This window comes from Pelobates fuscus, chromosome 7 (assembly GCF_036172605.1).
Source record: "Pelobates fuscus isolate aPelFus1 chromosome 7, aPelFus1.pri, whole genome shotgun sequence".
Classification (NCBI taxonomy): Eukaryota; Metazoa; Chordata; class Amphibia; order Anura; family Pelobatidae; genus Pelobates; species Pelobates fuscus.
Genome location: NC_086323.1, coordinates 61,004,731 through 61,030,931, shown reverse-complemented (window position 1 = coordinate 61,030,931; position 26,201 = coordinate 61,004,731). Strand labels below are relative to the sequence as shown.

The following is a 26,201-nucleotide window of genomic DNA, read 5'->3' as shown; positions in this document are numbered from 1 at the left end:
AGAACTATACTTTCTGTAAAAAAAAAAAAATCTTCATGCATGGCAATGCACCATCTCATGCTGCAAAGAATACCTCTGAATCAATGGCTGCTATGGGAAGAAAAGGAGAAAAAGTCATGGCATGGCCTCCTTCCTCCCCTGACCTCAATCCTATTGAGAACCTTTGGAGCATCCTCAAGCAAACGATCTATGATGGTGTGAGGCAGTTTACATCCAAACAGCAGCTCTGGGAGGCTATTCTGACATCTTGCAAACAAATTCAAGCAGAAACTGTCCAAAAACTCACAAGTTCAATGGATGCAAGACTTGTGAAGCTGCTATCAAATAAGGGGTCCTATGTTAAAATGTAACGTGACCTGTTAAATTGTTTAAAAAGTTAAATGTTATTATAAGTTTGATTGAAATAGCTTTTGATTTCAATAAATATGCTGCAAACACAACAAGTGACAATTTTCAGTTCTTTACAACCTATAAAGTGTTTTGAAACTTACTGTGCGGAATAATTTGGAACAGTGCATTGTACGTTTTTTTATGTTTAAAGAAAATACTGTTATCGTTCGGAGGTTTGTTAAATAACATTTGAATTGTACTCTTAGTAGTTGATAACATGAGAATTATGCTGACTGTTTTTACATCAATTATTTAGGTAGATAAGAAATATAATTAGCATAATAATTTGGAACAGGGTGTATATTGATTTCCACAAATTAATGTATGTTCATTGCAATCTGGAAATATGTTTATTAATATTTAAGCACTAATTTGATTAAATATATATTTTTCATATAAATATATGGTGTATAGTAGAACTGGGGGATGGCTACACCTAATTTGTACCCTTATTCCTTGTATCACCTGATATTTTGGTAGTATGTTCCCAAGCCTTTCTAATTAAGTAAACAAACCTATACAATTCAAAAATTACAATAAATATTCTATATATAATTTTAAATATTAATGTTTTGGTCCAATGTAGTTAAAGTTCAAGATATCCAATATATCCTAAGCACAGCAGTAAATATATTCAGGTAATTCTGATTGTTAATGTCAATGCTGCAGTTTTCCCACAGTGTTTAATCATTATTAATGATGGGAAGATATTGACTGGTACTGAGGTGGATCTGTTCCTCCCCGCTCAGTCAAACTATATTGAGTTAGCTTCTGCTATATACTTCATGATTGGCAAATGCATTTGGCTTTGCTGATACATTATTACAGCCCAGCTGTGTGACATATGCATGCGATAGATTCCAGTTATTCATTGTCTGCTTTTTCCATTCTGCTAATGCATATATTAACCCCATATATCTCACATGAGTCAAGGATAGACATTATTATAATGCATCTCTAATATTTACTAGCTGTTGATGTTGAGCCTGAAGTGGGGGGAGAGGGGGAATAACGTTAACATTTTAATTCAGAAAAGGAATCAATCTCTTGTTTGAAATATGGCACCTTAAAAGAACATTCTAACATTACAAATAAATAGTTTTAGCATTATAGTGATCCTTGGTCTATATAATTTAGTCTTCCCCCACAAATAAAAATAAAATGTAAAAAAAATTGTAAAACCCATCCCATTGAAACAGCTGCTTTGGCTCCATAGGTGTGCTCATTCTTGATAAATTTTGAACAATCCACTGCTTCTCATTGGCACACAGGGTACATCAGATGTTTCTTTTAGAGAAGCACTGAATTCAATATTTATCTCTGAGAAGCATTAATAATTCTGGATATGATGATGCTGAATGTGAAGTTCTAAATGAAGAAACAGCAATGTTTACATTTGAGAGACAAAAGGCACAGCATTTATGCACCAAAACCATTAGATTGTGATATACTGGTTTTGGTACTTAATGTTCCTGTAAGCACCTTGGCTAATAGAGCAAAAGCTTAAATAACCTTCAATTTGACCTCATCCAACTGTCCATATCAATGATAAATTGCAAGTTCTGGGACATATATAAAGCCTATGACTGAAGTCCAAAGTTTTTAAAGGAAGAAAAAAGAATTGGGGTAGGGACAATACTAGGTACGCTAAGGAACAGGGGGTAACCCCAAATAGAAAACTGAAAAATAAGAAAAGTGTACCAGTAAGGGTCTGGGATGCATAGGATTCTCTAATGTGAGTATCGGATATCCACAAGATGGCTACCAGACTAGGACCTTGATGATAATAAAAGCAAAAAATAAATACATTTTATTAAATCTAAAGTACGAAAAAATAGGTGCTTGTGTACAAAAAGGTGAACAAAGTGATAGGTATTAAACCAGTAACGATAACTAGAAATGTCCCTATTAACACTAAGAATTCTTAAGACATACCACATGTCTATGTAGCTCTGATAGGCTAACTGTAACGGCACCCCCAGGCATAAAAGGGTTAAACCGCCGTTTAGTAGATCTTCCCCTTCCAGAGATACAGGCACAGCTACTGCAGAACACCAAACTCCCGGACTGGATACAAAATAGCACTCCAACTCCCTAACTGGAACCTCACTAATAGCTGCTAGCAGACGAACAGGAAAAGCAGACAATCAGCTTACACTCCTGGCAATCAGTCTCTAACAGCATACAGTGAATCCCCCGAAGAACGAGACAGAGCTCCGTGTTGAGGGTCAAGCAGTGGTCTGTTTAATGGCACCAAAAGAACCTTCTTTTATGACGGTTTCCCTTAGGTAGGACCACCCACAGGGTGTTATAAAATAACCAATCATACACGTACATTACAGAAGACACTCCCAGCATTTACACACAAAATCCTCCCCTCTGCCTGTGATACAATTATGTTACACAAGGGATTAACATAATTATCACAGACAGTAAAAATGTTTTTTACACATACCCTGTAACTTTAAAACCATACATCCAATCTCCATAAAAACGACATATTTAAACTCAGCACACTTTAAACATAAACACTCTCAAAATCATACCAATCCCTCCAGTGGATAAAAAGATAGACGGAAGTCCTTTATGATCGACCGCAAGCACATGTTCCTGCCCAAAACAGTTCCATAGATTTGGGCTGTGCGGTCGGTCAATTTCCTGCAGAAAAACGACTAAGTCCCCTTCGAAGGCACGAACAGGTCCGTTCGTGCAAATAGCACATTACAACAGGATGTTCGAATTGTCGAACGTACTTCAACTTTAACCGAAGTGTCGAAGTGGAGGCGACGGTAAGGGTCAGTGGTGTTTGTGTATTTGCGTAGCCGATTTTAGTTCCACAGATTCTTTAGCATACACCGCTGACCGGGTTCGACTAAATTAAAATGGCCGCCGCCACGTGTTCCTTTGTCGAATGGCGATGACTTCGACTTCGGCAACTTTGGCTGCATCCGAAGTGCCATATAAAAAGTGTCAATCCTTCCCCACAGTATTTAAAGGGCCAGAATGACATACACTCTGGTATGGCCGAATACTGTTTTTAACCCCTTAAGGACCAAACTTCTGGAATAAAAAAGAATCATGACATGTCACACATGTCATGTGTCCTTAAGGGGTTAAAGGGCCCAATCTCCCAGGGCCATAGTCCAGAGGCAACAGGCGGGCAACCAGGCTCCTCCAATGCAATGTGGCGAGATTGGTCTTGTCACACTAACTCTAGAAGTATGTATAGAAATAGTGTCAATGGTTTATTGTAATAAACTGGTACATGTATAATAACTACATAGCCTGCATGGAATTAGACCAGGAACATAGGTTAGGATGTCACCATTACTACGAAGATGTATCTCAGCATGTGACTAGTCAATGTAACTCTGATCGACTGCCTCAAATGGTATATAGAGTTAGTATCCATAGATACTTAATGTTAGCGCAGTGAAGGTTGAATATTAGTCCACTCAATAGCGGGATAGTGCTATACAGTGGAGCTAGCCTGATAACTTTATTATCCTGCACACGTCTGTGCCTAGATATAGAGCTCTGTCAGAAAAAAACAGGAAGGTAATAACGCTTAAATAGGAGGTAATAGGGAGAGGTGGGAGGGGAAGCTGCAAGAAAAGTAAAAAATGATAGGGGGCAAAATAAATCCTATGCAGAAGATATAAATGAATAAATAGGGATATAGTTTCTCACTCTAATCCTGTATATCTATGATGCCAAGGAGGATGGTCAAATCATGTTGGTTTCCGTAAGGTAGATAAAGAGGAAAATTTGCCATAGCTACTAACACAAAAAATCCTATAAACCCTATAATGCCTGCTATTGATATAGAATCCTAATGTGTAATAACAGGTTATACACAGCTTACTGAGTGGCAGGTAGACGGAACACTGCTCCCATATGGTACTAAAGGGAAAAGAAAAAAAATCCCACCGATAGCTTACTCGTGTTAAACTTCTTCCCTCCCGTGCCTTCAAGGGCACCTACCGCTTTTCCACTAGGCTATAATAACCTAATTCTTGTAAGCATATGAACTTAATGAAAGTGAATAGTAGAAAAAATAATAAAATCAGTAGCACGGTAGTAAGTCCGTGTGCTTGCTTGATAAACAAAGGTACTATTGTCTTTCGCCTACTTACATAGTAGTTGCAAAGACAAGTAACAGAAACCATGCCACAGACTGTTACAACATCCAGATTTTCATCAGATTTTGTAACTGAAAATAACCTATTCTCTGCACTATTATCAATGAGCAATTACTTATATGTGCCAAAATAATTAGCGCATGAAAGACTATTTTATAGTACTACTTTTTTCATATCCATCTCACAGGCTTTCCAAACTGTGATTATCTTACAGTATAAATTAGCTCCATCTTGTATGTATTATAAATTCAGCCATTCTAAAAGTCATTATCAGCACCTCTTTTTGTATACATATATAAACTAATTTGGTAGTTTGAGATAAAATCCTCTCCAGCTTGCTAAACATAGTCATTATAAGTCTAAAGCAGTATCTTTGCACACATACATGTATGTACTCAGTACATTTCGATATACAAGATCATTTTATGAGAACATAACATAAGCAATACGTTTGAGAGACAAAATGTATCTCTTTAATTTGTTACTATATTTCTGTATGTGGCTAAGAAGTTGTTAATCCTTCTGATACACAGTTGCAATATCTCAGGGGGGTTGTTAAGCTTTAAAGCAGCTCTGTCTCCCCCATCCAAAAATAGTATTTCATAAGGATAACATCTTTAAAAAAAAAAAAAATACTCACATTGACTGTGTTAGAATTTCATAGGAATTCCAAACTAGTACAAACATATACTGAGGCAAAGTAAGAACTACTTTATCTTTTAGTGTATTTTTCCTACACTTCACAAAGCTTGGCAAAAGGCACTCCATGAAGTGCTAGGAACAGCAGGGGACAGAGAAGAAAAAGGTGGTTGCAGCAGCAAGGGGTAGGTTTAACCCCTTAAGACCGCAGCCAAATGTACAAGTTGTGATCCAAAAAAAACGTAAACAAAACCTGGCATTTGCGCTATATGTCTGTCCAACCGTAATTCACCTCTTTCATATTAAATGCACCCACACTTATTATATATAATTTTATTCAGGGGAAACGGAGCTTGCATTTAACATCAAATATTTAGGTATGGAACATAACTTAATATGAATACAATATAAAAAAATTAGAGAAAATAAGATTTTTTTTACATTTTCTTAGTTCTATGTGACATTCTAACTGTGAATGTCATAATACTGTTTGCTTTTACTGCAATAAAATACACATATTTGTATTCAGCGATGTCTCACGTGTAAAACAGTACCCCCTATGTACAGGTTTTATGGTGTTTTTGGGAAGTTACAGGGTCAAATAAAGCATGTTACACTTTTCAGTTTTTTCACATTGAAATTTGCCAGTTTGGTTACGTTGCCTTTGAGACTGTATGGTAGCCCAGGAATGAGAATTACCCCCATGATGGCATACCATTTGCAAAAGTAGACAACCCAAGGTATTGCAAATGGGGTATGTCCAGTCTTTTTTAGTAGCCACTTGGTCACAAACACTAGCCAAAGTTAACGTTAATATTTGTTTGTGTGTGAAAAATGCAAAAAACTAATTTGAAAGCCAATTTTGGCCAGTGTTTGTGACTAAGTGGCTACTAAAAAAGACTGAACATACCCCATTTGCAATACCTTGGGTTGTCTACTTTTGCAAATGGTATGCCATTATGGAGGTAATTCTTATTTCTGGGCTACTAAACGGTCTCAAAGCCAACGTAACCAATCTGGCGAATTTCATTGTGAAAAAACTGAAACGCAAGCCTTATGTTTGACTCTCTAACTTTTGAAAACACCCTAAAACCTGTACATGAGGGATAATGTTATACTCAGGAGACTTTGCTGAACACAAATATTTGTGTTTCAAAACAGTAAAAAGTATTACAGCAAAAATATTGTCAGTGTAAGTGCCGTTTGTGTGCGAAAAATGCAATAAATTTCACTTTCCCTGACGATATCATTGTTGTAATACATTTTATGGGTTTGAAACACAAATATTTGTGTTCAGCGATGTCTCCCGAGTAAAACAGTACCCCCCATGTACAGGTTTTATAGTGTCTTGGAAAGTTATAGGGTTAAATATAGTGCTAGCAAATTAAATTCCCTATACTTTCGGCCTGGGTTGTTAGGCAGGTCCCGCTAATTGTAATTAATTAGGATACCTAATTATGTAAAATTATTACATAAATATATATGTAAAATTATTATATATCCACGTGTGTGGATATATATATGTATATATATATGTATATAATTTTTTTACAATTATTTGTATTTATATATAGGTATACATATAGTGATGTATACATATATACTTAGGTATATACATATATATATTATTTCGTTCTACGTGTATTTTGATATCAATATATATATATTAATATCAAAATACAGTTAGAACGAAATTACACACATATATATTTTTAATTATTTTTTTTAAATTTTTTTAAAAAAAATTTTTTAACGTATTTATATTTTTTTTATTATAAAATATATATATATATATATATATATATAATTATATATAAATATTAAAATACACTTAGTGTGTGTGTATATCACGGTAATTGGCCACAGGGGGAGTGCCTGGGTGGCCAGGCATGCCCCCCACCGTGATCTGCAGGGGGATCCTGCCTGGAGTTACTATGGGTCAGCCAATAGGCTGACACATAGTAACTCTGATCGCAGTGACAGGCTGTCACTGCGATCAGATCGCAGGGAGAGGCTGTCTCTGCATTCAGATCGCAGAGACAGCCTCTCCCTGCGATCAGACTCTGCAGATCGCGGTCACTGACCGCAGGGGGACTGCCTGGGGGGGTAGGCATGTCCCCCGACCGCGATCTGCAGATTAAAAATGCCGCGGCTCCATGTGTCAGCCGATTTTAAAATCGGCTGACACATGGTAAATACCGATCGCAGTGACAGCCTGTCACTGCGATCGGAAGCTGCAGACCGCGGTCCCCAGGCACAGGGGGGCTGCCTGGGGGGCCAGGCATGCCCCCCGACCGCGATCTGCAGCGGCCACGTGCCGCCGGCCACGTGCCGCCGGCCACGTGGGGGGTAAGACCGCCCAGGACGTACTATGCCGTCCTGCGGCGTTTAGAGCCGCCCAAATAAGGACGGCATAGTACGTCCTGCGGTCTTAAGGGGTTAAGTAAGTGTAGCTCACCTTTTCCTGCATTCCTCTGTAATCACACTACCAGCGGAGCAGTCTGTCGGGATCTTTGCAAATTATGCAAAAACCCAAGACAGTGACAGTCACTTTAAGGGCCACAGTATTTTCTTGATCAACTTTGATAATGGTTTGACACAAGCCAAGGAGGCATCAGTCACAAACTGTTTTTACAACTTAAACTTATTCAATTGACTATACAGTGGAACCTGGGAACTCAAACCTAATCCTTTAGAGAAGACTGTTCGAGATCAGCTTTGTTTGAAAACTGAATCAAAATGTCCCATAAGAATTTTTGTAAATTAGATTAATCTGTTCCACAAACCCAAAATTTGTTCATTTGAATATTTATGTGATATGATTTAAAATCAATTTCTGACATTTAATTTGACCTCAAAGGTATCATGAATAAAATGTATGATCCTTTTGGATCATCAATTATTTCCAATCAAACGTAGATTTATCCATCAACAACAGATCATAAGAGTATACTCTGAACACCAATTCCTTAACATTAACCTGCACTTTATATGCCTAATTATAGAGCTAAATGTCTAGATTCTATTTATTCTATTTATATAGTGTGTTTAATTGTCTCATAATGCATTCTCTAACAGGGATTATGAAAATATAAAGGGATTCCATATTAATGTGCTGACCAGTGACATTTGATGAAATCGCAAACACAAAGAGGCATGTGTTAACGCTGATTACCGACGAGGTTAATGCCGCATGATTTGTTCGGGTACCAAGCTTTTGTTTTGGTACTGACACATTTTGTTCTCTAATTTTTTTTGTCCGCCTACTAAATTGTTTGGGTAAGGGACTATTCGAGTTCCAAGGTTCCACTGTAGAGAAATGTTCTACTATCATTTCTTAACCCACTTTTCTAGTTTTCTTTATGGCAACATAAATAATGTTAACCCCTTAAGGACACAACTTATGAAATAAAAAGGAATCATGACGGAATAGTTCAGTCATGTGTCCGTAAGGGGTTAAGTGTCTCGTATCAACTTAAGAGAAAAAAAAAACACTATAAATGTTATTTTCCCTTTAATATATTACCTTTACATGAGACTTAAATATTATTCCTTTCTCCTCTGCAATATCATTTAAAATGCTCATTATTAATGTATACTGAACAATTCTTGAACCTCTAGTAGTGGAGTATGTAAATTTATAGTTGCAACGCTGAGTTGCAATGCTTAAAAGGTGAAGATTGTTACTTTTAAGATAATTAATTTTACATGCATTTGTTCTTGTCCAAAGACTACAGAAAATGGTGGTATAAGTAATTTTTGCTACAAACCACTAGATACCAATTCTTTCACTCCTAGAATATGTTTCTAAAATGAAACCTAGCAATTTTTTATCCTCTTTACGAAGTACATATATTGCATTTCCTTTTTTCTTTCTCTCATCCATTTTCGTTACCGCTCTTCACCTGGAAAAAAATATTTCATGTAGTTCTTCTTTTCATATAGTTTATTAACCCTGTTCTGTATCCATTACAGCAAAACCCAGATAAGGTTCTCAAGCAACATGATAGAAGCTCAAATATTCAATTAATTTTGTTCATATCACAGAATAATATCACACAGAATTATTATCCATCTGCCACATCATTATTTCTGTTTTCCTGGTTCATACACTGGAGCATACTTGTGTTTTTTTGTTTACCAAAGATCTATTAAAATGTTAAAAAGTTACATCATTTACATAGTTACATAGCTGAAAAGAGACTTGCGTCCATTAAGTTTAGCCTTCCTCACATATATTTTTGCTGTTGATCCAAAAGAAGGCAAAAAAACCTAGTCTGAAGCACTTCCAATTTTGCAACAAACTAGGAAAAAATTCCTTCTTGACCCCAATATAGCAGTGAGATATCTCCTTGATATTATTGCTCTTACTGTAAAAAAACAACATATTTTCTTTGCCTTAGATGAAATCTCCTTTCTTCCAGCCTAAATGTATAGCCCTATCTATGAATAGATTTCCAGATAATGGTTTGTACTGGCCCCGAACATATTTGTATAATGTTATCATATCCCCTCTCAGGCGACGTTTTTCCAAACTAAAGAGATTAAAAAAATGTTAACCTTTCTTCGTAACTAAAATGCTCCATTTGCTTTTATCAATTTTGTAGCATGTCTCTGCACTTTTTCTAGTGCCATGATATCCTTCTTTAGAACAGGTGCCCAAAATTGCACAGCATATTCAAGGTGTTGTCTTACCAGCAATTTATAAAGAGGTAAAATGTATATTTTCATCCCGAGAATTTATGCCTCTATTTATACATGACAAAACCTTACTGGCTTTAGAAACTGCAGATTGACATTGCATATTGCTGCCTAATTTGTTGTCTATAACAATTCCCAAAATCCCTCTTGTGTATGTTTATCCCTAATTCACTACCATTTAGGGTGTAAATTGCTTGTGCATTCTTGACCCCGAAGTGCATAACTTTGCATTTCTCTACATTAAATTTAATTTGCCATTTTAGTGTTCAGTCTCCCAGTCTTCTAAATCCCTCTGCAGCAAAGCAATATCCTGCTCCCATTGTATTACTTTACAAAGTTTTGTGTCACCTGAAACACTGAAACATGGCTTTCAATGCCTATATCAAGACAATTTATAAATATGTTAAATAGAAGCGGTCCCAAAACAGAACTCTGAGGGACACCACTTACCACTTTTGTCCAGCTTGAAAATTTACAACTAATGACAACTCATTGTACTCGATCCTTAAGCCAATGTTCTACCCAAGAATATTCATCTAGACCGATTTCTTTTAGTTTGAAGACTAATCTATTGTGAGGAACCGTATCAAATGCCTTGACAAAATCCAAGTAGATCATATCCACTCAGGGACACCATCAGAAATTTTGGGGCCCCTAACACAGCTCAAGGTCTGGGCCCCAGGGTGCCCGCCTCCAAGCCTGCCCCCCAGAGCCCACCTCCAAATCCCACCCACAAGAATACACAGACACACACACACACACACACACACAGAAAGATACACACATACTAACAGACACAAATACTTAAACAGACATACACACATACAGGCATACCGACACACACATACTGAAACAGACACACACACACACAGGCATAAGGAGATACAGATACACACACACATACTGACATGCAGACACACACATACATACGGACAAACATACTGACAAACAGACATATAATAATTTTCAAATGGACACAACAGACATACAGACATACATACTGACATACAGACACATACACATACATACATAATGACATACATACTGGCATACATATACATACATGCTAATTTACATACATTCTGACATACATACAGACACACACATACATACTGACATACAGACACACACATACTAAAATACACATACTGACATAAATTACACACACACAGACATACATGCATACTGACAGACACACACACACAGACATACATGCATACATAGATTCACACACACATATATATATATATATATATATATATATATATACACATACTGACATGCATTACATATATGCATACTGACATATGTACATACTGACATACAGACCCATATTTACATACATACACGTACTGAAATACATACAGATACATACTCACATACATATAAACAAAAACACACCCACTTTTTTCAGCCACCCTCCGCTTCCTTACCTTTTAATTGCAGGAGGGTGGCTGGGGATGATGGGAGTCGGCTGCCCCCCCTCCCCTCTCCTCTCCTCTCCTCTCCTCGTGGCCTTCAGGTTGTCTCTTCTCCTTCCCACCTGGAGTAAGCTGGGAGGAAGTGACTGGCCGTCACTTCCTCGGAGCAGCTGCAATTTTTTTTAAAGGGGCTGACCGGGCCCCTGAAGATATAGGGCTCATCAGGTGGCCCTAAATGCTTGGGCCACCTGATGGGCCCCGGTGCAGATGCACCGGCAGCAGCTCCACCGCTCCACATGGGGCGTCATGGTTATCACCCCCTGATGGCGGTCCTGCATCCACTGCAACGCCCTGATCTATACTTCTACTTACCTCTTCGTAGAATTGATTTAGCATTATATGTACATCGATATAACCGAAAAGCTTGATGCACTCTATAAATATATATATTTTGTTATTTAACTCCTTTTGACAATCTATGCTGTGATAGCAATATGGCTTTTACAGCCCTCCTGTCATTAATAATGTGACTTTATTTTTCTTTTTTTTTTGAATATGATCTATAAAGAGATGCCAATGATAAATACGCAGAAAATTCCATGCTGGCCTCATGCCTTTAAGGACCAAATTGTGATTACAGCATGAAATTTCATTGGTCTTTAAGGTATTCAACCTATTTTATTACTATTACAATGCCAATCATGTGGGGCATAACATGCCCATGTTTTAGAGACCATTTATCTTGATGCACAAAAAAAAAAGGTTTGCAGTAATTGACCAATACACCAGCAAACTTGGTACTGATTGTCTAGTGCCTATTGGCTTTTTGACATGCTAAAATGCACACATTGTTAATTTTCAAATGGACACAACTCATATAGTTGACATTAGCAATCATATTCAAAGACTCTCCTTTGCCCTAACTGTGTAAGCTTAGCTTCGCTTCGCTTATTCAATGTTGAACTAATATTTCTTGTTTTCATTTATGTAAATTGATTTATTCTTATGTAAATTCAGTTGCTTGGTTAGTTAATGCACCAGTTTTAATCACAATCTCGAAGCTTATTACTGGGTTTATATAAGTCTTTAATCTTTCTGATGCTGAGCAAAATAATTACTACATTTTATAGATTTTTATCATACCGAATGACAATTTGGCCGAATTCAGGCCAATCAGAAAAATCTCTAATTTTTGAATTGCCGTGTGGCAGAATCTTGCGTTAAATGTTAGGTTTGTTTCTTTATTCTATCATCAGAATAGAAAGTGGATGGGATGGAGAAGATGCTGTTTTATTTAAATAAGCCACAAAAAAAAAAAAGCATGAGTACTTATCTGCCCTTTGCTTAATTTCTAATTAGGTTTTAAAATGGATTTTGCAACCCAAGATGATTGATTTGCTTGCTTTGTGCTTCATCAGCAAGGTGTAGCCAATACCTGTCTAGGCACAGTGAGCACCGAGTCCAGGTCTGGAGTACCCTTTTAACTTAGGATGACCCTAAGCAAATGTATTAAAACCAAATCTGAGAATATAACTCTCTGAGTGGGCTAAAGTTCAGAGAAACTCAATAGACTTCCCTTTGGCTTTCCCCAAGTTAAAAGCAGTACAAATCTATATTGTATATGAAATATATATATTTTCCCTATATAACTCAATTCATCTGTGAATAAAATAAACATTTAGTGAGTGACCCCTAGTTATCAATCATCTATTTTTCCCATCAATCCTCTTTTATTTTTAATTTTTAACTGAAACAACCATTGAATGCTTCAGTTGATTTGTGATACGGGTACATTTAGAGCACAAATGCATTCCTTGACCCCTTACCCACAAGGCAGGTGTATGGATTTTTGTCTATGTAGGTGAAGAAGCATTTTGCCACCCCCAAATTTGTCTACATCTCTATGCCTATAAACCCCCCTTCTGCTTATTTTACCCATCCATTCGCATTTTTTGTACATCTTGATGACTTTGTTTCTCTTTTCCCTTTTTGCATTTTGCATCCCGTTTGTCGTTCTTTTTCTTTCTTTTTTTTTTTTTTAGTTTTTATCATGCTTTTTGAGGCCTTTTAACCCCTTCAGGACGGAGTCAATAGTACACGTTCTGATCAAAACAAAACGTAAACAAAAACTGGAATTTGCGTTATATGTCTGTTCAACCGTAATTCACCTCTTTCATATTAAATGCACCCACACTTATTATATATCATTTTGTTCAGGAGAAACAGGGCTTTCATTTCATATAAAATATTTGTATATGAAACAATTTATTATGAATAAAATTAAAAAAACTGTGAGAAATTTTAAATTTTTTTTAACATTTTTAGTTCCGCCTCACATTTTAGCTGTAAATGTCATAATACTGTTAGGTTTTACTGCAACAAAATGCACATATTTGTAATCAGCGATGTCTCACGAGTACAACAGTACCCCCCATTAACAGGTTTTATGGTGTTTTGGAAAGTTACAGGGTCAAATATAGAACGTTCCATTTTCAAATTGAAATTTGCCAGATTAGTAATGTTACCTTTGAGACGGTGTGGTAGCCCAGGAATGAGAATTACCCCCATAATGGCATACCATTTGAAAAAGTAGACAACCCAAGGTATTGAACGTGGGGTATGTTTAGTCTTTTTTAGTAGCCACTTAGTCACAAACACTGGCCAAAGTTGGCGTTCATATTTGTTTTTGTGTGAAAAAAGCAAAAAACTAATATTTGGCCAGTGTTTGTGAGCGCATTCAGCCGACTGGGAGGATCGGAGGCGGAGAGGAGGAGGAGAGCTCCCCGCCCAGCGCTGGAAAAAGGTAAGTTTTAACCCTTTTCCCCTTTCCAGAGCCGGGCGGGAGGGGGTCCCTGAGGGTGGGGGCACCCTCAGGGCACTCTAGTGCCAGGAAAACGAGTATGCTTTCCTGGCACTAGAGTGGTCCTTTAACTGTAAAGGAGGTGGTGTAGGCATCCTTCTCTTCCCTCAATGTACCTTTCAACCAATCCTTATCTTCTTTTGAAGTTCACACTGCCCATTTAAACCCACTCCTTTACGAATTGCTATCATCTAACCACGACCCCTTCCCCCTCTCTCCCCGTTCATCCTAGGCTATTCATTGAGCACTTTTCTTCCTGGCTTCCCCACTTCATCTCATATAGCACTCCTTCCCTTATACTTGGGGATTTCAATATCCCAATAAACAACCCCAGCTGCACTGATGCCTCTCGTCTCTCTTGTTCTCGCCTTCACCAATCTCTGCACCGCCTCTAATCTCTCCAATATTCTTTTTCTTCTATCTGACCACCATCCTGTGACTTTTGACATCAGCATACCGAAGACCCAATTGACAACACCATCTGAACATCAATCCCACAGAAAACCTCCAATGTCTTGACCTAGAGCATTTCTCTAGTCCACCCGCACCTCTCACCCTTCTGTCAGTCCCTACATTGGCTCCCTATAAGATAAAGGGCTCATTTTAAAATTCTGGTTCTTGCGTTAAAATCTCTACACAATGCTGGTCCCACCTATCTATCCTCCCTAATAAACAAGTATGTCCCATCTAGGCCCTTAACCTCTACTGAAGACGTACGTCTATCTTCTGTTCATACTCCCACCTCTGATGCTTGCCCTCAAGACTTCTCAAGGGCTGCACCATTCCTGTGGAACTCACTTCCCTCCTCTGTTGTTCTGCAAATTTGACATTTAAGCCAGGGTTGCTTCAGGTGGATTTTCTCAAAAGATTTTAATGTCAAAATTCTAAACTGCTATGGTCAGTAATATGCTTACTAAGACTATATATGTTCAAGACCATGTCATGGTTGCAGGAGTGGTATAGTAAAACTATGTATACATGAGTATGAGAGAGCACATCTCAAGAACTGTGAGTAACTTCCCCTATTGGAGGATGCAGTGCCTTAGACAGTTTATAGGACATTGATTAAGCCTTGAGCTTTTTGTTTTTATCTTTTACACTTTTTCATTTTAGTATATCCATTAAAAGTTATATTTTAACGTTCATTTCAATTGTGACAATATCTATCATGATGTTAAGAAACTTAATGGTAGTTTTTTTCTTTTGTCTTTTTTATTCATACAAGTTAACAATTTAGCAGTCATTCCCCATTTTTTCCTACCACTACTGTGTCTCATAGCTTTATTTAGGCTCTGTTCTTTTCTTTATGAGTTACTTATTTAAAGAATAAACAAAAAAGATGTCCAGCACTTCCTATTGTGAAAAGATGATATCTCTTTATTGGCAAAACAGCAACATTTTGACTGTGTCTTTATCAAGCAACATGAAATATATTCGAGATCAAAATGATCTATTCTAGAATATGATAAAGGTGCCCACCACTGTACACCCCCTTCACCTCTGCATAGACCTCCAAGTTTCTCTGGGCCTCTTCAGACCAATCTCCATCAAGCCTAGCTGGTATTGAGTAAGCCATGGCGTACCCCAGACACCTCTTCAAGAAACCTGGCAACACAAGCCACCTACACTCTCTCCTGCACAGATGAGCAAATCTCCAGTGAACCCCTGGATCACCAGATGGACCAGTGGATGGATACCTGGGATTTGCCTCTCAGCAGTCTTGGACAGGTCCCAGATGTCCATCCACTGGCCCAATCTTGTAAAGCCAGCTCTGGTAAAAAGAGCTAGTGGTCACATTCAAGATAGGGTCTGGAAGGTTAAGTAGGACACAATGGGTTGAGGAAAAAATAACATCCAAGATCAAAAATAAGAACAGTAGAATCTACACGTGCCAGATTCAGATGTTTTCTAGAAAGCTGTGAGAACTGTCAAGCACCAATAGCTGCCAGGCCATGGATAGAGCAATTAGTCATATGTAAAATCAAGGCTGGTCATTTTTGCTTTACTGGAACAATGGAGGGAAGGAGTCATGCTCCAGATGGATAAATATGCATAGTATGCATAGTTTGAATTAGACTGTCCCGATTTAAGAGCAGATTCAATTTAATTATGGCAAGCTGTACAATGGGGAATCATTAAGGTTACTTATTTTGAGTGAAAAATAATTCTGTAGTTAATTCACAGCAATTTATTTGCTTAATGAACAGATCAGATCGTTATGAACAAAAAATAAAAAACTCAACATATGTACTATTGTATTTTGTAAGGTCTATTAAGTAGTGTGACAGACCACCCTGTCCCTGGATTATTAAAGTTTTTCCCCATTCTCCTGTTTGTTTGGTTCACAGTGTTTTCCTGCAGTTTTATTATTACTTTGTTAGAACACTGAACAAACCTATGAACTACCAGACCAGCCTTATGCTGCATGTGCTGCTTGTTAACCTCCATCACCCATTGGCACCTCATTAACCCTTAAAGCTGTTCGTATGTACGAACACGTGGTGGTGGCCATCTTGAGCCGCGAACAAAGGCAGCAGCGTTTGGTTGTCGAGTGTGAGGAACTGAAATCAGACACTCAACTATCCGGACACCACTGAACTTCCCTCTCTGCCGGCGTTCGACTACATTCGTCTGAAAGGAACGCTGTTCGGTGGGAGCTTACTCCTGAACAAGGGACACATAACCAGCATGCAAACTGATATCTACGTTCACTATTTTGTGTGATTTTGTATCCCCAAAAGAGGCCAAAAGCTCATACCAATTCTATGGAACTATTCTTGGCAGGAGCCTCGTGTGCAGTCGGTCAGAAGTTTACCCTGGTGGCGTTTCGGGTGCATTCGTGGGATCTGAGCGCTTTGTGAATATGATGGGTGCTCAGATCGAGGCTAACCGGGGATATTGGTACCTGATTGTATTGTGTGTATTTTGGCGTGTAATGATTGTACATGTTCTGTACCTGAGAGATAATTTAATTTAGATGTTTGTTTTTTAAGCAGTTCTCTCTCAGGTACAGAGAAATCCATGGGGGAGGATAATGTTGAGTTGGAAACCCCTTGCTGGGGCTGTTGCATAAAAGGCAGTGTGTGGCCTCCAATAAACCAGTTCACCCCCAGCATTCAGTCTCGACTAATGTCTGTGGGGGAAAGCTATACCTGCTATATCACTGCTTTACCTGCTTTGGATTATCACTAATGGGAAAACTCTGCTTGGGATTGCTACCAGATAACTCACACTAAGGGGAAAAGAACATCTCTGTTACTTTCTGGTTGGCCACCACAAGGAGTTTATTGATTTATCTCAACTTTACATGCAATTTTTTTTTTATTATTTTTTTTTTCCTTTGGTAATCGTGTAATTCATATAATAGTAACAGACATCCTAATATTTAGTTTGTAATATACAATGTTTTGTTTCATTTGTAAGAACAGTAATCCTACGTTTCTATCTAATATGTATTTTTATTTTTTGTAATAGTAATTTTTTAAGTGTATTTTTAAGTTACAACTTTTGCTGGTCTGGCTGCTGTTTGTTTTGGTGTATTGATTCAGATGTTTGATGTATAACACCTGCTGAGATGAAAACATACATTAAAAAATGAAACTAGAGCAGAAAAGAGCTTATACTATTAAGAACATGACCAGAATTGAATTAGCCTTTCTATATTTAACAAAGAACCCCTGCATATTAACTCCAGTAAAACAGTGCATTCCGGTAAAATAGACAAAGCAGTATTAACTTAAAGCAGTTTTTAATTTTCAGTTATATATTTATTTACCTAATATATTAGAATTATATATCAGTTTGTATTTCTATTTTAATAAAATATGTAGGTAAAGATATATATGAAACATTTTTTTAAATTAATGTTTATATCTGTGTTTCGGGCTCCTGTACTTCCAGTATTTCCAACAATGCTATTCTTTCAGTGCTGGTGTATCTTCTTTGGCAAAAATACTGTAAATACGAAAAATGTATATAAAAAAAAAAAAAAAAAAAAAAAAAAATTCTTACTTTAATCTCATTCAAGACAAAGTAACAGATGCACCTCTTTCAACAAAAAATGTATAAGAGCAGATGACTTGCATTAAAGACTTCTTTAGGGCTGCACCGTTCCTATAGAACACCCTTCCCCTCCCTGTTAGATGTTCACCCAATCTCCACTCCTTCAAAAAGCCTTTTAATACTTCTTCAGAAAAGCATATCAATTAAACTGTGAACAGCTTTGCTCCCCTCACCCTGATTCCGCTCTTGAAACGGTAACAAAACACTAAGCCCTCAATAAATACTATCCTAGCAACCTACCTTTTTAACCTTCCCTTACATTTTGTGTCACTATACTCCACTCCCTTTAGCATGAGCAGGGCCCTCAATCCCTCTGTTCCTGTGCGTCCCACTCTCTGGTTACAAATATGTGTCTGTTAGACCACTCATTGTACAGCGCTGCGGAATTTGTTGCCGCTTAATAAATAATAGTCTATATTGCAATTGTACAAAGGACAAGTTAGGGTTTACAAAGAGAGTGGTGTGTGTGTGTATAATAATGTGTGTATGTACACAGAGAAATTACTGTTGTGTATCGCTTGTATATCTCAAGTTAGAGTCCATAATTTTTCTCCTTGGGCACAGAAACTGGAGAAATCATGTTTCCGCCACTCTTCCAGATTTCCTATCTTGACATGCAAATGAGCACAGATAGGCATTGTGTGTCAGACTCTGCATTTATACAGGTATCCTTAGCAATGGTTATGGTTTTGAGGACCACTTTTTTACACCAAAGCATGGACTATGATCTAAAAGGACCATGGACCAGAAAACAGCCATGGACTGCGTAGTTTTGACTTTTCTGCAGTTGATTTATCCTATAAAGGTGTGTGTGTGTCCAAGAAAGTAATCTTATTTTACCATGAGCTATATTTTCTTTAAACATTGTTGTGAAGGACCACCTGGCACCCCGACTGGGTACCTCTGCTAATCGATGCTTCCTAGCTGTCGCTGAGTACCATAAGTACCACACTGGACACCATAAGCACCGTAGCCCCTTAGCCGCCACAGCTTGGTTGGGGTCTCGCCGTCCATTCCCCAAGAGAGTATAGCAGTGTAGCTCTTACACGAGCTAGTGATTATAGCAATCCAAAGAACAATCCCAGGAGCAGGGATTATAGTGGGTATATAGACGAGGCTCTGTGTTGAGGGTAAGCAGGAAGTCCTTTATTGGTAGTCACAACTGGCCTTATATGCAAGTCCCCATGCAAGGTGCACTCCCCCCTGGACCTGAGAGTAAACCACTGCAGAAATAAAAACACACAACTACATTGGCTCTCAGATCCAGGAAACTACCATACATAAAGACATTCCCTCCCTGGTGCCTGGGAGATAATTGAGTCATGGACTGTACAAACTCAATTATCTCCAGGTAGAAAAACACACATTTTTATAAACCCCCCAAAATACATTTAAAACATACAAACCCTCCACAAAAGTTATATTCCCTGGTAGCCCCAATCTGTACGAACAACATATCCAAGAATCACCCAGATCAGTTCAGGGGTTCAGAAATTTACTGGAAGTCTTATTTTTGACTGACCGCACGCATGGTCCTATGCCCAAAATAGTTCCATAGAATCTGGGCTAGAGGTTGGTCTAGTTCAGTAGTTTAAAAACGAACAAACTACCGAACATATTCAATATACATACCGTGGAGCTTGTTCACCTCATTCAGACTAACGATTCCACCGAACAGCGCTCTTTGAGGATGTAAAGTACCGAACGTAGGTTGATGGAAGTCCAGCAGAGTTCGGGAGTTTCAGTATTGGAAAAGAGTTCCATGAACTCCATGATCAAACACCACTGCCTGTGTTCGCGGGAACAAGATGGCCGCCACCTCATGGTCGACCATGAGAACTGCGTCCACCCACACGAACAATTAGAACGCTGCAGTTAGAATCGTTAAGAGGTGATGATAGGGCTTAACAAGCTCCCGGGTGATCCAAAGCATTTTATGAGCCTTTTTGCATGGCCCATAGTCCTGAGGTAGGAGGCTGGCAAACAGGCCCCTCCAAGAACCAGTGGAGAGGTTACTTTCGCCACAATTGTCTAGGTGCATTACACATAACACTAAATATGAACATTGAAGACAATGTGAAAACTTTATATCTTTGTAAAAAGCTTTCTAATTTATGTTTGCAATGGAGCAAAGGATCCACATGACCTACACATTGGATGTATTATTTTTATCTGTTTAAATTAACACAGAATACAGAGGTAAACCCGCCACAGGTTTGCATGTCTTAAAAGAATTTAAGAAACGTGTAAAACGCGCCAGGGAAATGCGCTTACTTTGGTATTTAACAATAGAAGTTCTTGAAGGATTAACGTTCAGAGGCCAAGTTGTTAAGGTGATTTCTCATGTTTAAGATGCATGAAGCACAGTGAATCCTTTTTCCCTACTTATCAAAGACATGTCATATCATGCCGATACACAGGAGAGTATATATTTCTCATTTCATAGGCCATGAAACAGCTTTCACAAATTTGGTTGGCAGTTCTTTGCAAAGAATGTTTGATCAAAGAAAGATATTATAAGGATTTGCAATAAAATATTGCTATATTCATTGCATAATAACTTTTCTCTATTGTTGCAATGCTTGGCACGGTTCACATTCCTTCAGATTGAAAATGTATGATTCTCTTCTCGTTTTATTTTGCTCATCGTTGCTCACAAGTAAATTGTGTATTATACAGTAGCACTTTGAGATAATGGTATATGTGATCATGTAATGCTTTATTTTGTTAAAATAACATTTTTACTTCAGTTCAATGCTATGATTTGACCAGAGAAGAATCATTTCAAGAGATGAATCTTTTCAATATACTTAGCATGAAAGAGATTTGACTCAGATTGTTAGCGATTTTTACAGATTTTGGTAAATATCGAGCTGAGAAAATCTTCCTGCTGTTTGGTTTGCAACGGGAATTGTAGAAAATGTGTAATAAGATACCTAGCCAACAAGTAAATTACCACAAATAATACATACATTTATCTACTAACTAAAATAGAACAAAAAAAAAATTAGTAACATTTAATTAGTCAATTAGTCAAATATGACACGCTAATGGATAAAATTGGTATTTATTACTTATCAAGTACCTTAAAATACCTTAACATTCATAACACAGGTAAAAAAACATATTTCTGGGGAGTTATTTTTATGATTTTTGCGAATTTTTCAATACTTGATTTATAAAAGTTAGGTTCACAATATTAAAACTTTTTTTTATACAAATAAATAAATTTCCATGTAAACATGGACTGCTCTGTGAAAACTCGGTCACTATAACCTTTGCAGTAAATAAAGGACAGAAAATAGCAAATCACAGTAACAACTTGGTGTCATTGGAAAACCTATTCTTTGAGTATATCAAGCATTTTTTTTTATTTGTACAGTCACGAGAAACAATTCCCTCGTGCTGGGAGCAGGGTGAGTCAAAATTGAGCAACCACCAAAATATATATGTATTATGCTGTACGATACTTAATGCCAATGCATTCAAGATGGCAAGTAGGGTAACGTGCACTCGTTATTCACATATACAGGGAGTGCAGAATTATTAGGCAAGTTGTATTTTTGAGGATTAATTTTATTATTGAACAACAACCATGTTCTCAATGAACCTAAAAAACTCATTAATATCAAAGCTGAATATTTTTGGAAGTAGTTTTTAGTTTGTTTTTAGTTATAGCTATTTTAGGGGGATATCTGTGTGTGCAGGTGACTATTACTGTGCATAATTATTAGGCAACTTAACAAAAAACAAATATATACCCATTTCAATTATTTATTTTTACCAGTGAAACCAATATAACATCTCAACATTCACAAATATACATTTCTGACATTCAAAAACATAACAAAAACAAATCAGTGACCAATATAGCCACCTTTCTTTGCAAGGACACTCAAAAGCCTGCCATCCATGGATTCTGTCAGTGTTTTGATCTGTTCACCATCAACATTGCGTGCAGCAGCAACCACAGCCTCCCAGACACTGTTCAGAGAGGTGTACTGTTTTCCCTCCTTGTAAATCTCACATTTGATGATGGACCACAGGTTCTCAATGGGGTTCAGATCAGGTGAACAAGGAGGCCATGTCATTAGATTTTCTTCTTTTATACCCTTTCTTGCCAGCCACGCTGTGGAGTACTTGGACGCGTGTGATGGAGCATTGTCCTGCATGAAAATCATGTTTTTCTTGAAGGATGCAGGCTTCTTCCTGTACCACTGCTTGAAGAAGGTGTCTTCCAGAAACTGGGAGTTGAGCTTGACTCCATCCTCAACCCGAAAAGGCCCCACAAGCTCATCTTTGATGATACCAGCCCAAACCAGTACTCCACCTCCACCTTGCTGGCGTCTGAGTCAGACTGGAGCTCTCTGCCCTTTACCAATCCATCCATCTGGCCCATCAAGACTCACTCTCATTTCATCAGTCCATAAAACCTTAGAAAAATCAGTCTTGAGATATTTCTTGGCCCAGTCTTGACGTTTCAGCTTGTGTGTCTTGTTCAGTGGTGGTCGTCTTTCAGCCTTTCTTACCTTGACCATGTCTCTGAGTATTGCACACCTTGTGCTTTTGGGCACTCTAGTGATGTTGCAGCTCTGAAATATGGCCAGACTGGTGGCAAGTGGCATCTTGGCAGCTGCACGCTTGACTTTTCTCAGTTCATGGGCAGTTATTTTGCGCCTTGGTTTCTCCACACGCTTCTTGCGACCCTGTTGACTATTTTGAATGAAACGCTTGATTGTTCGATGATCACGCTTCAGAAGCTTTGCAATTTTAAGAGTGCTGCATCCCTCTGCAAGATATCTCACTATTTTTAACTTTTCTGAGCCTGTCAAGTCCTTCTTTTGACCCATTTTGCCAAAGGAAAGGAGGTTGCCTAATAATTATGCACACCTGATATAGGGTGTTGATGTCATTAGACCACACCCCTTCTCATTACAGAGATGCACATCACCTAATATGCTTAATTGGTAGTAGGCTTTCGAGCCTATACAGCTTGGAGTAAGACAACATGCATAAAGAGGATGATGTGGTCAAAATACTCATTTGCCTAATAATTCTGCACGCAGTGTATAATGATAAAGATAATCAATCTAACTTCATTGTAAATGTATTTAAGGTTTTTCTGACTTCTGATTTATTCTGAAATGTATTTCCAATGGAATGTATCTGTTTCTGTAGGTTTCTCTGATTTCTGTAATGTGGGATGCACATGCAGACACTTAGATTTCCAGATGAGCCAATGTTCTTAGTATTCAGACAAAAATAATGCGTTGATTAGCTTTCTGACAGCCAACACATGTCCTCCAATGCTTCCTTTCGAGGAGCAATTATTTCTGCCTTAAAAGACATGTTGTGTCATAGTCTGCCTTCTAGGGCTGTCATTGGCTAAGAACTCCTGGGGGGAGAGTTGGCAGACCTTTACATAACCTGTTGCTCAGTAGCAGATAGCCATCTTGCTCTCCGTGCATAGAAATGCTGCCTTGATCAGTATACCAAATTTCAGCAAAACCGTATACTGATCAGACTCAGCCATCATGGAGCATCGTAACAATTCAGTCTCCAGCATTCTCTATATACAGCTAAATGCCTTTTACTATATGACAGGAGGTAACTATAATCACTGTGTGTGTTTCACCTCCTTTATGTTGATTGTAAATACTGCTAACAATGAGACCACACCTGTGAGGGCACCCTGACTCCTCCTTTAGTGTAGAACCAGGTTCACAAATATGTTGGTGAGCAAGCCGTAAGGCATCTGCAGTGAGTTATCAACTGCAGATACTATAATCACTACAGAGTGTTGTAGTACATATGCGGTGCTTGGATTGTTCCTTTATACATTTTTCTTGTAAAAGCAATTGCAAGAAAAGAAAATCAATAATATATTGTATTAATAGAAAATATCTAATTTCAGAGTTGCGAGAAACTGGAAAATAACTTTGATGACATCAAACATACCACTCTTGGTGAACGAGGAGCCCTTCGAGAAGCAATGAGGTAAATCAAAATGACTATAGAAACATTCCCACGTGCTAGAAATAAATACATTTGATTTAGCATTATTCAGGAAACTAATTATTACATTGCTACCATTAATCTCTGGTTTCCAATGTATTGCTTTGCCACAGGAGAGACTTCCCTTAAGGCTGTGCTTTAGTTAAAAGCTGCATCAACATTAGGCCCCCCTGTACAGTAAACATGTAAATATTTAATTGTTTACTTTTATATTTGTAGGATTCCCATGATGTGTATTTGTGCTAAACTGAAGTAAATATAAATGTGGATACATTGTGCTTAGTATGCACTTCTGAATACATTTATCATTGTTCTGATATAAAAGTATATGACAGATATCTCAGTAATGTAAACAATCCAGGGTATCTCTAAAGGCATTTATAAAAAATTCATGCAGCCGCTTAACCATCAAGATCTGTGAAAATGCTAACATATATGAAACCAGGAAGACTGCACTCACCTATAATGCATGCATTATAATGGTGCTGCAGGGTTCAATAAATACAACGTACAGAATCCCGCTCACTGGCCTTCTCTGCTGTGCAAGGTTAAATGGGGCCTGGAAATGAGCCATCTGTGAGAATGCAAAAGCAATCCAGGCATATACATATCAAACCATAAACGCTGCATTCACCTAAACATGCATTTATATAACATTTTGGAATATATATATATATATATATATATATATATATATATATTTTATTATTTAAAAAAAAAAATATATATATATATATATATATATATTTTTTTTTAATACATATTCATTAAAAAAATGCATGTTTAGGTGAATGCAGCCTTTCTGGATATATATATATATATATATATATATATATATATCTCCGAAAGTACAAGATGGCACTCCAGGGACTTCCAAGTCGAATGAATAAAACTTAGCTTTTATTAGCTCAAAATAAAAATCAACGTTTCAGTCTGTATCACAGACTTTCATCAGGATGATCCTGGATCCTGATGAAAGTCTGCGATACAGACTGAAACGTTGATTTTTATTTTGAGCTAATAAAAGGTACGTTTTATTCATTCGACTTGGAAGTCCCTGGAGTGCTATCTTGTACTTTTGGCTGTATCTGTTTGCTGATGAGCACCGGGCAAGTACATCAAGGAAGGTCGAGTGCATTACTATTTTGTTTTATTTATATATATATATATATATATATATATATATATATATATATATATATTTGTGCTCGGAATTTAAATACGTAATGAATAGTAACTGTGAGCAAAGTTGGTTGTGGTGTGCCGAAACCAACGTACGAGTGGGCCTGTAAATAAAAGAGGGCCCACCAAGGAGAATGTAGTTATAACAGGGTGTAGGTGGGAGGGGACAATCAGCTGAACGGCAGAGGTGACTAGGGGCTGGGAGTTTAAGTAGGGGACTTACTCCTCCCACAAATTCAGGCCTAATGGCCTTTTACTTGTGCTCGGAATTTAAATACGTAATGGATAGTAACTGTGAGCAAAGTTGGTTGTGGTGTGCCGAAACCAACGTACGAGTGGGCCTGTAAATAAAAGAGGGCCCACCAAGGAGAATGTAGTTATAACAGGGTGTAGGTGGGAGGGGACAATCAGCTGAACGGCAGAGGTGACTAGGGGCTGGGAGTTTAAGTAGGGGACTTACTCCTCCCACAAATTCAGGCCTAATGGCCTTTTACTTGTGCTCGGAATTTAAATACGTAATGGATAGTAACTGTGAGCAAAGTTGGTTGTGGTGTGCCGAAACCAACGTACGAGTGGGCCTGTAAATAAAAGAGGGCAAAAGATAAATTCGAGAAATACACACTTTATTGCATTTTACAAGACCAAGTACCTGAAAGCTTGTCGAAGTTCTTTCTCCGGCTGTGGAATATATGCGTTATATATGGAGGATTTACATCGTCCCAGATTCTCGTGATGATGTGGACCGGTGTGTTAGTGCCCGGGTCCTCTACCAGAGTTCTGGGAGTTTGA

At 37.8% G+C, this 26,201-nt stretch overlaps 1 protein-coding gene across 2 annotated transcripts in view; it reads left to right on the top strand.

The window, feature by feature from the left end:
• DPYD (dihydropyrimidine dehydrogenase) overlaps positions 1-26,201 on the top strand; it is a 968,764-nt gene that overhangs the window by 115,804 nt on the left and 826,759 nt on the right. For both annotated transcript variants that reach the window (XM_063428340.1, XM_063428339.1), the window contains one exon: positions 24,130-24,212. In XM_063428340.1, coding sequence (XP_063284410.1) covers positions 24,130-24,212 — 83 coding nt within the window. The remainder of the gene's footprint in view (positions 1-24,129; positions 24,213-26,201) is intronic.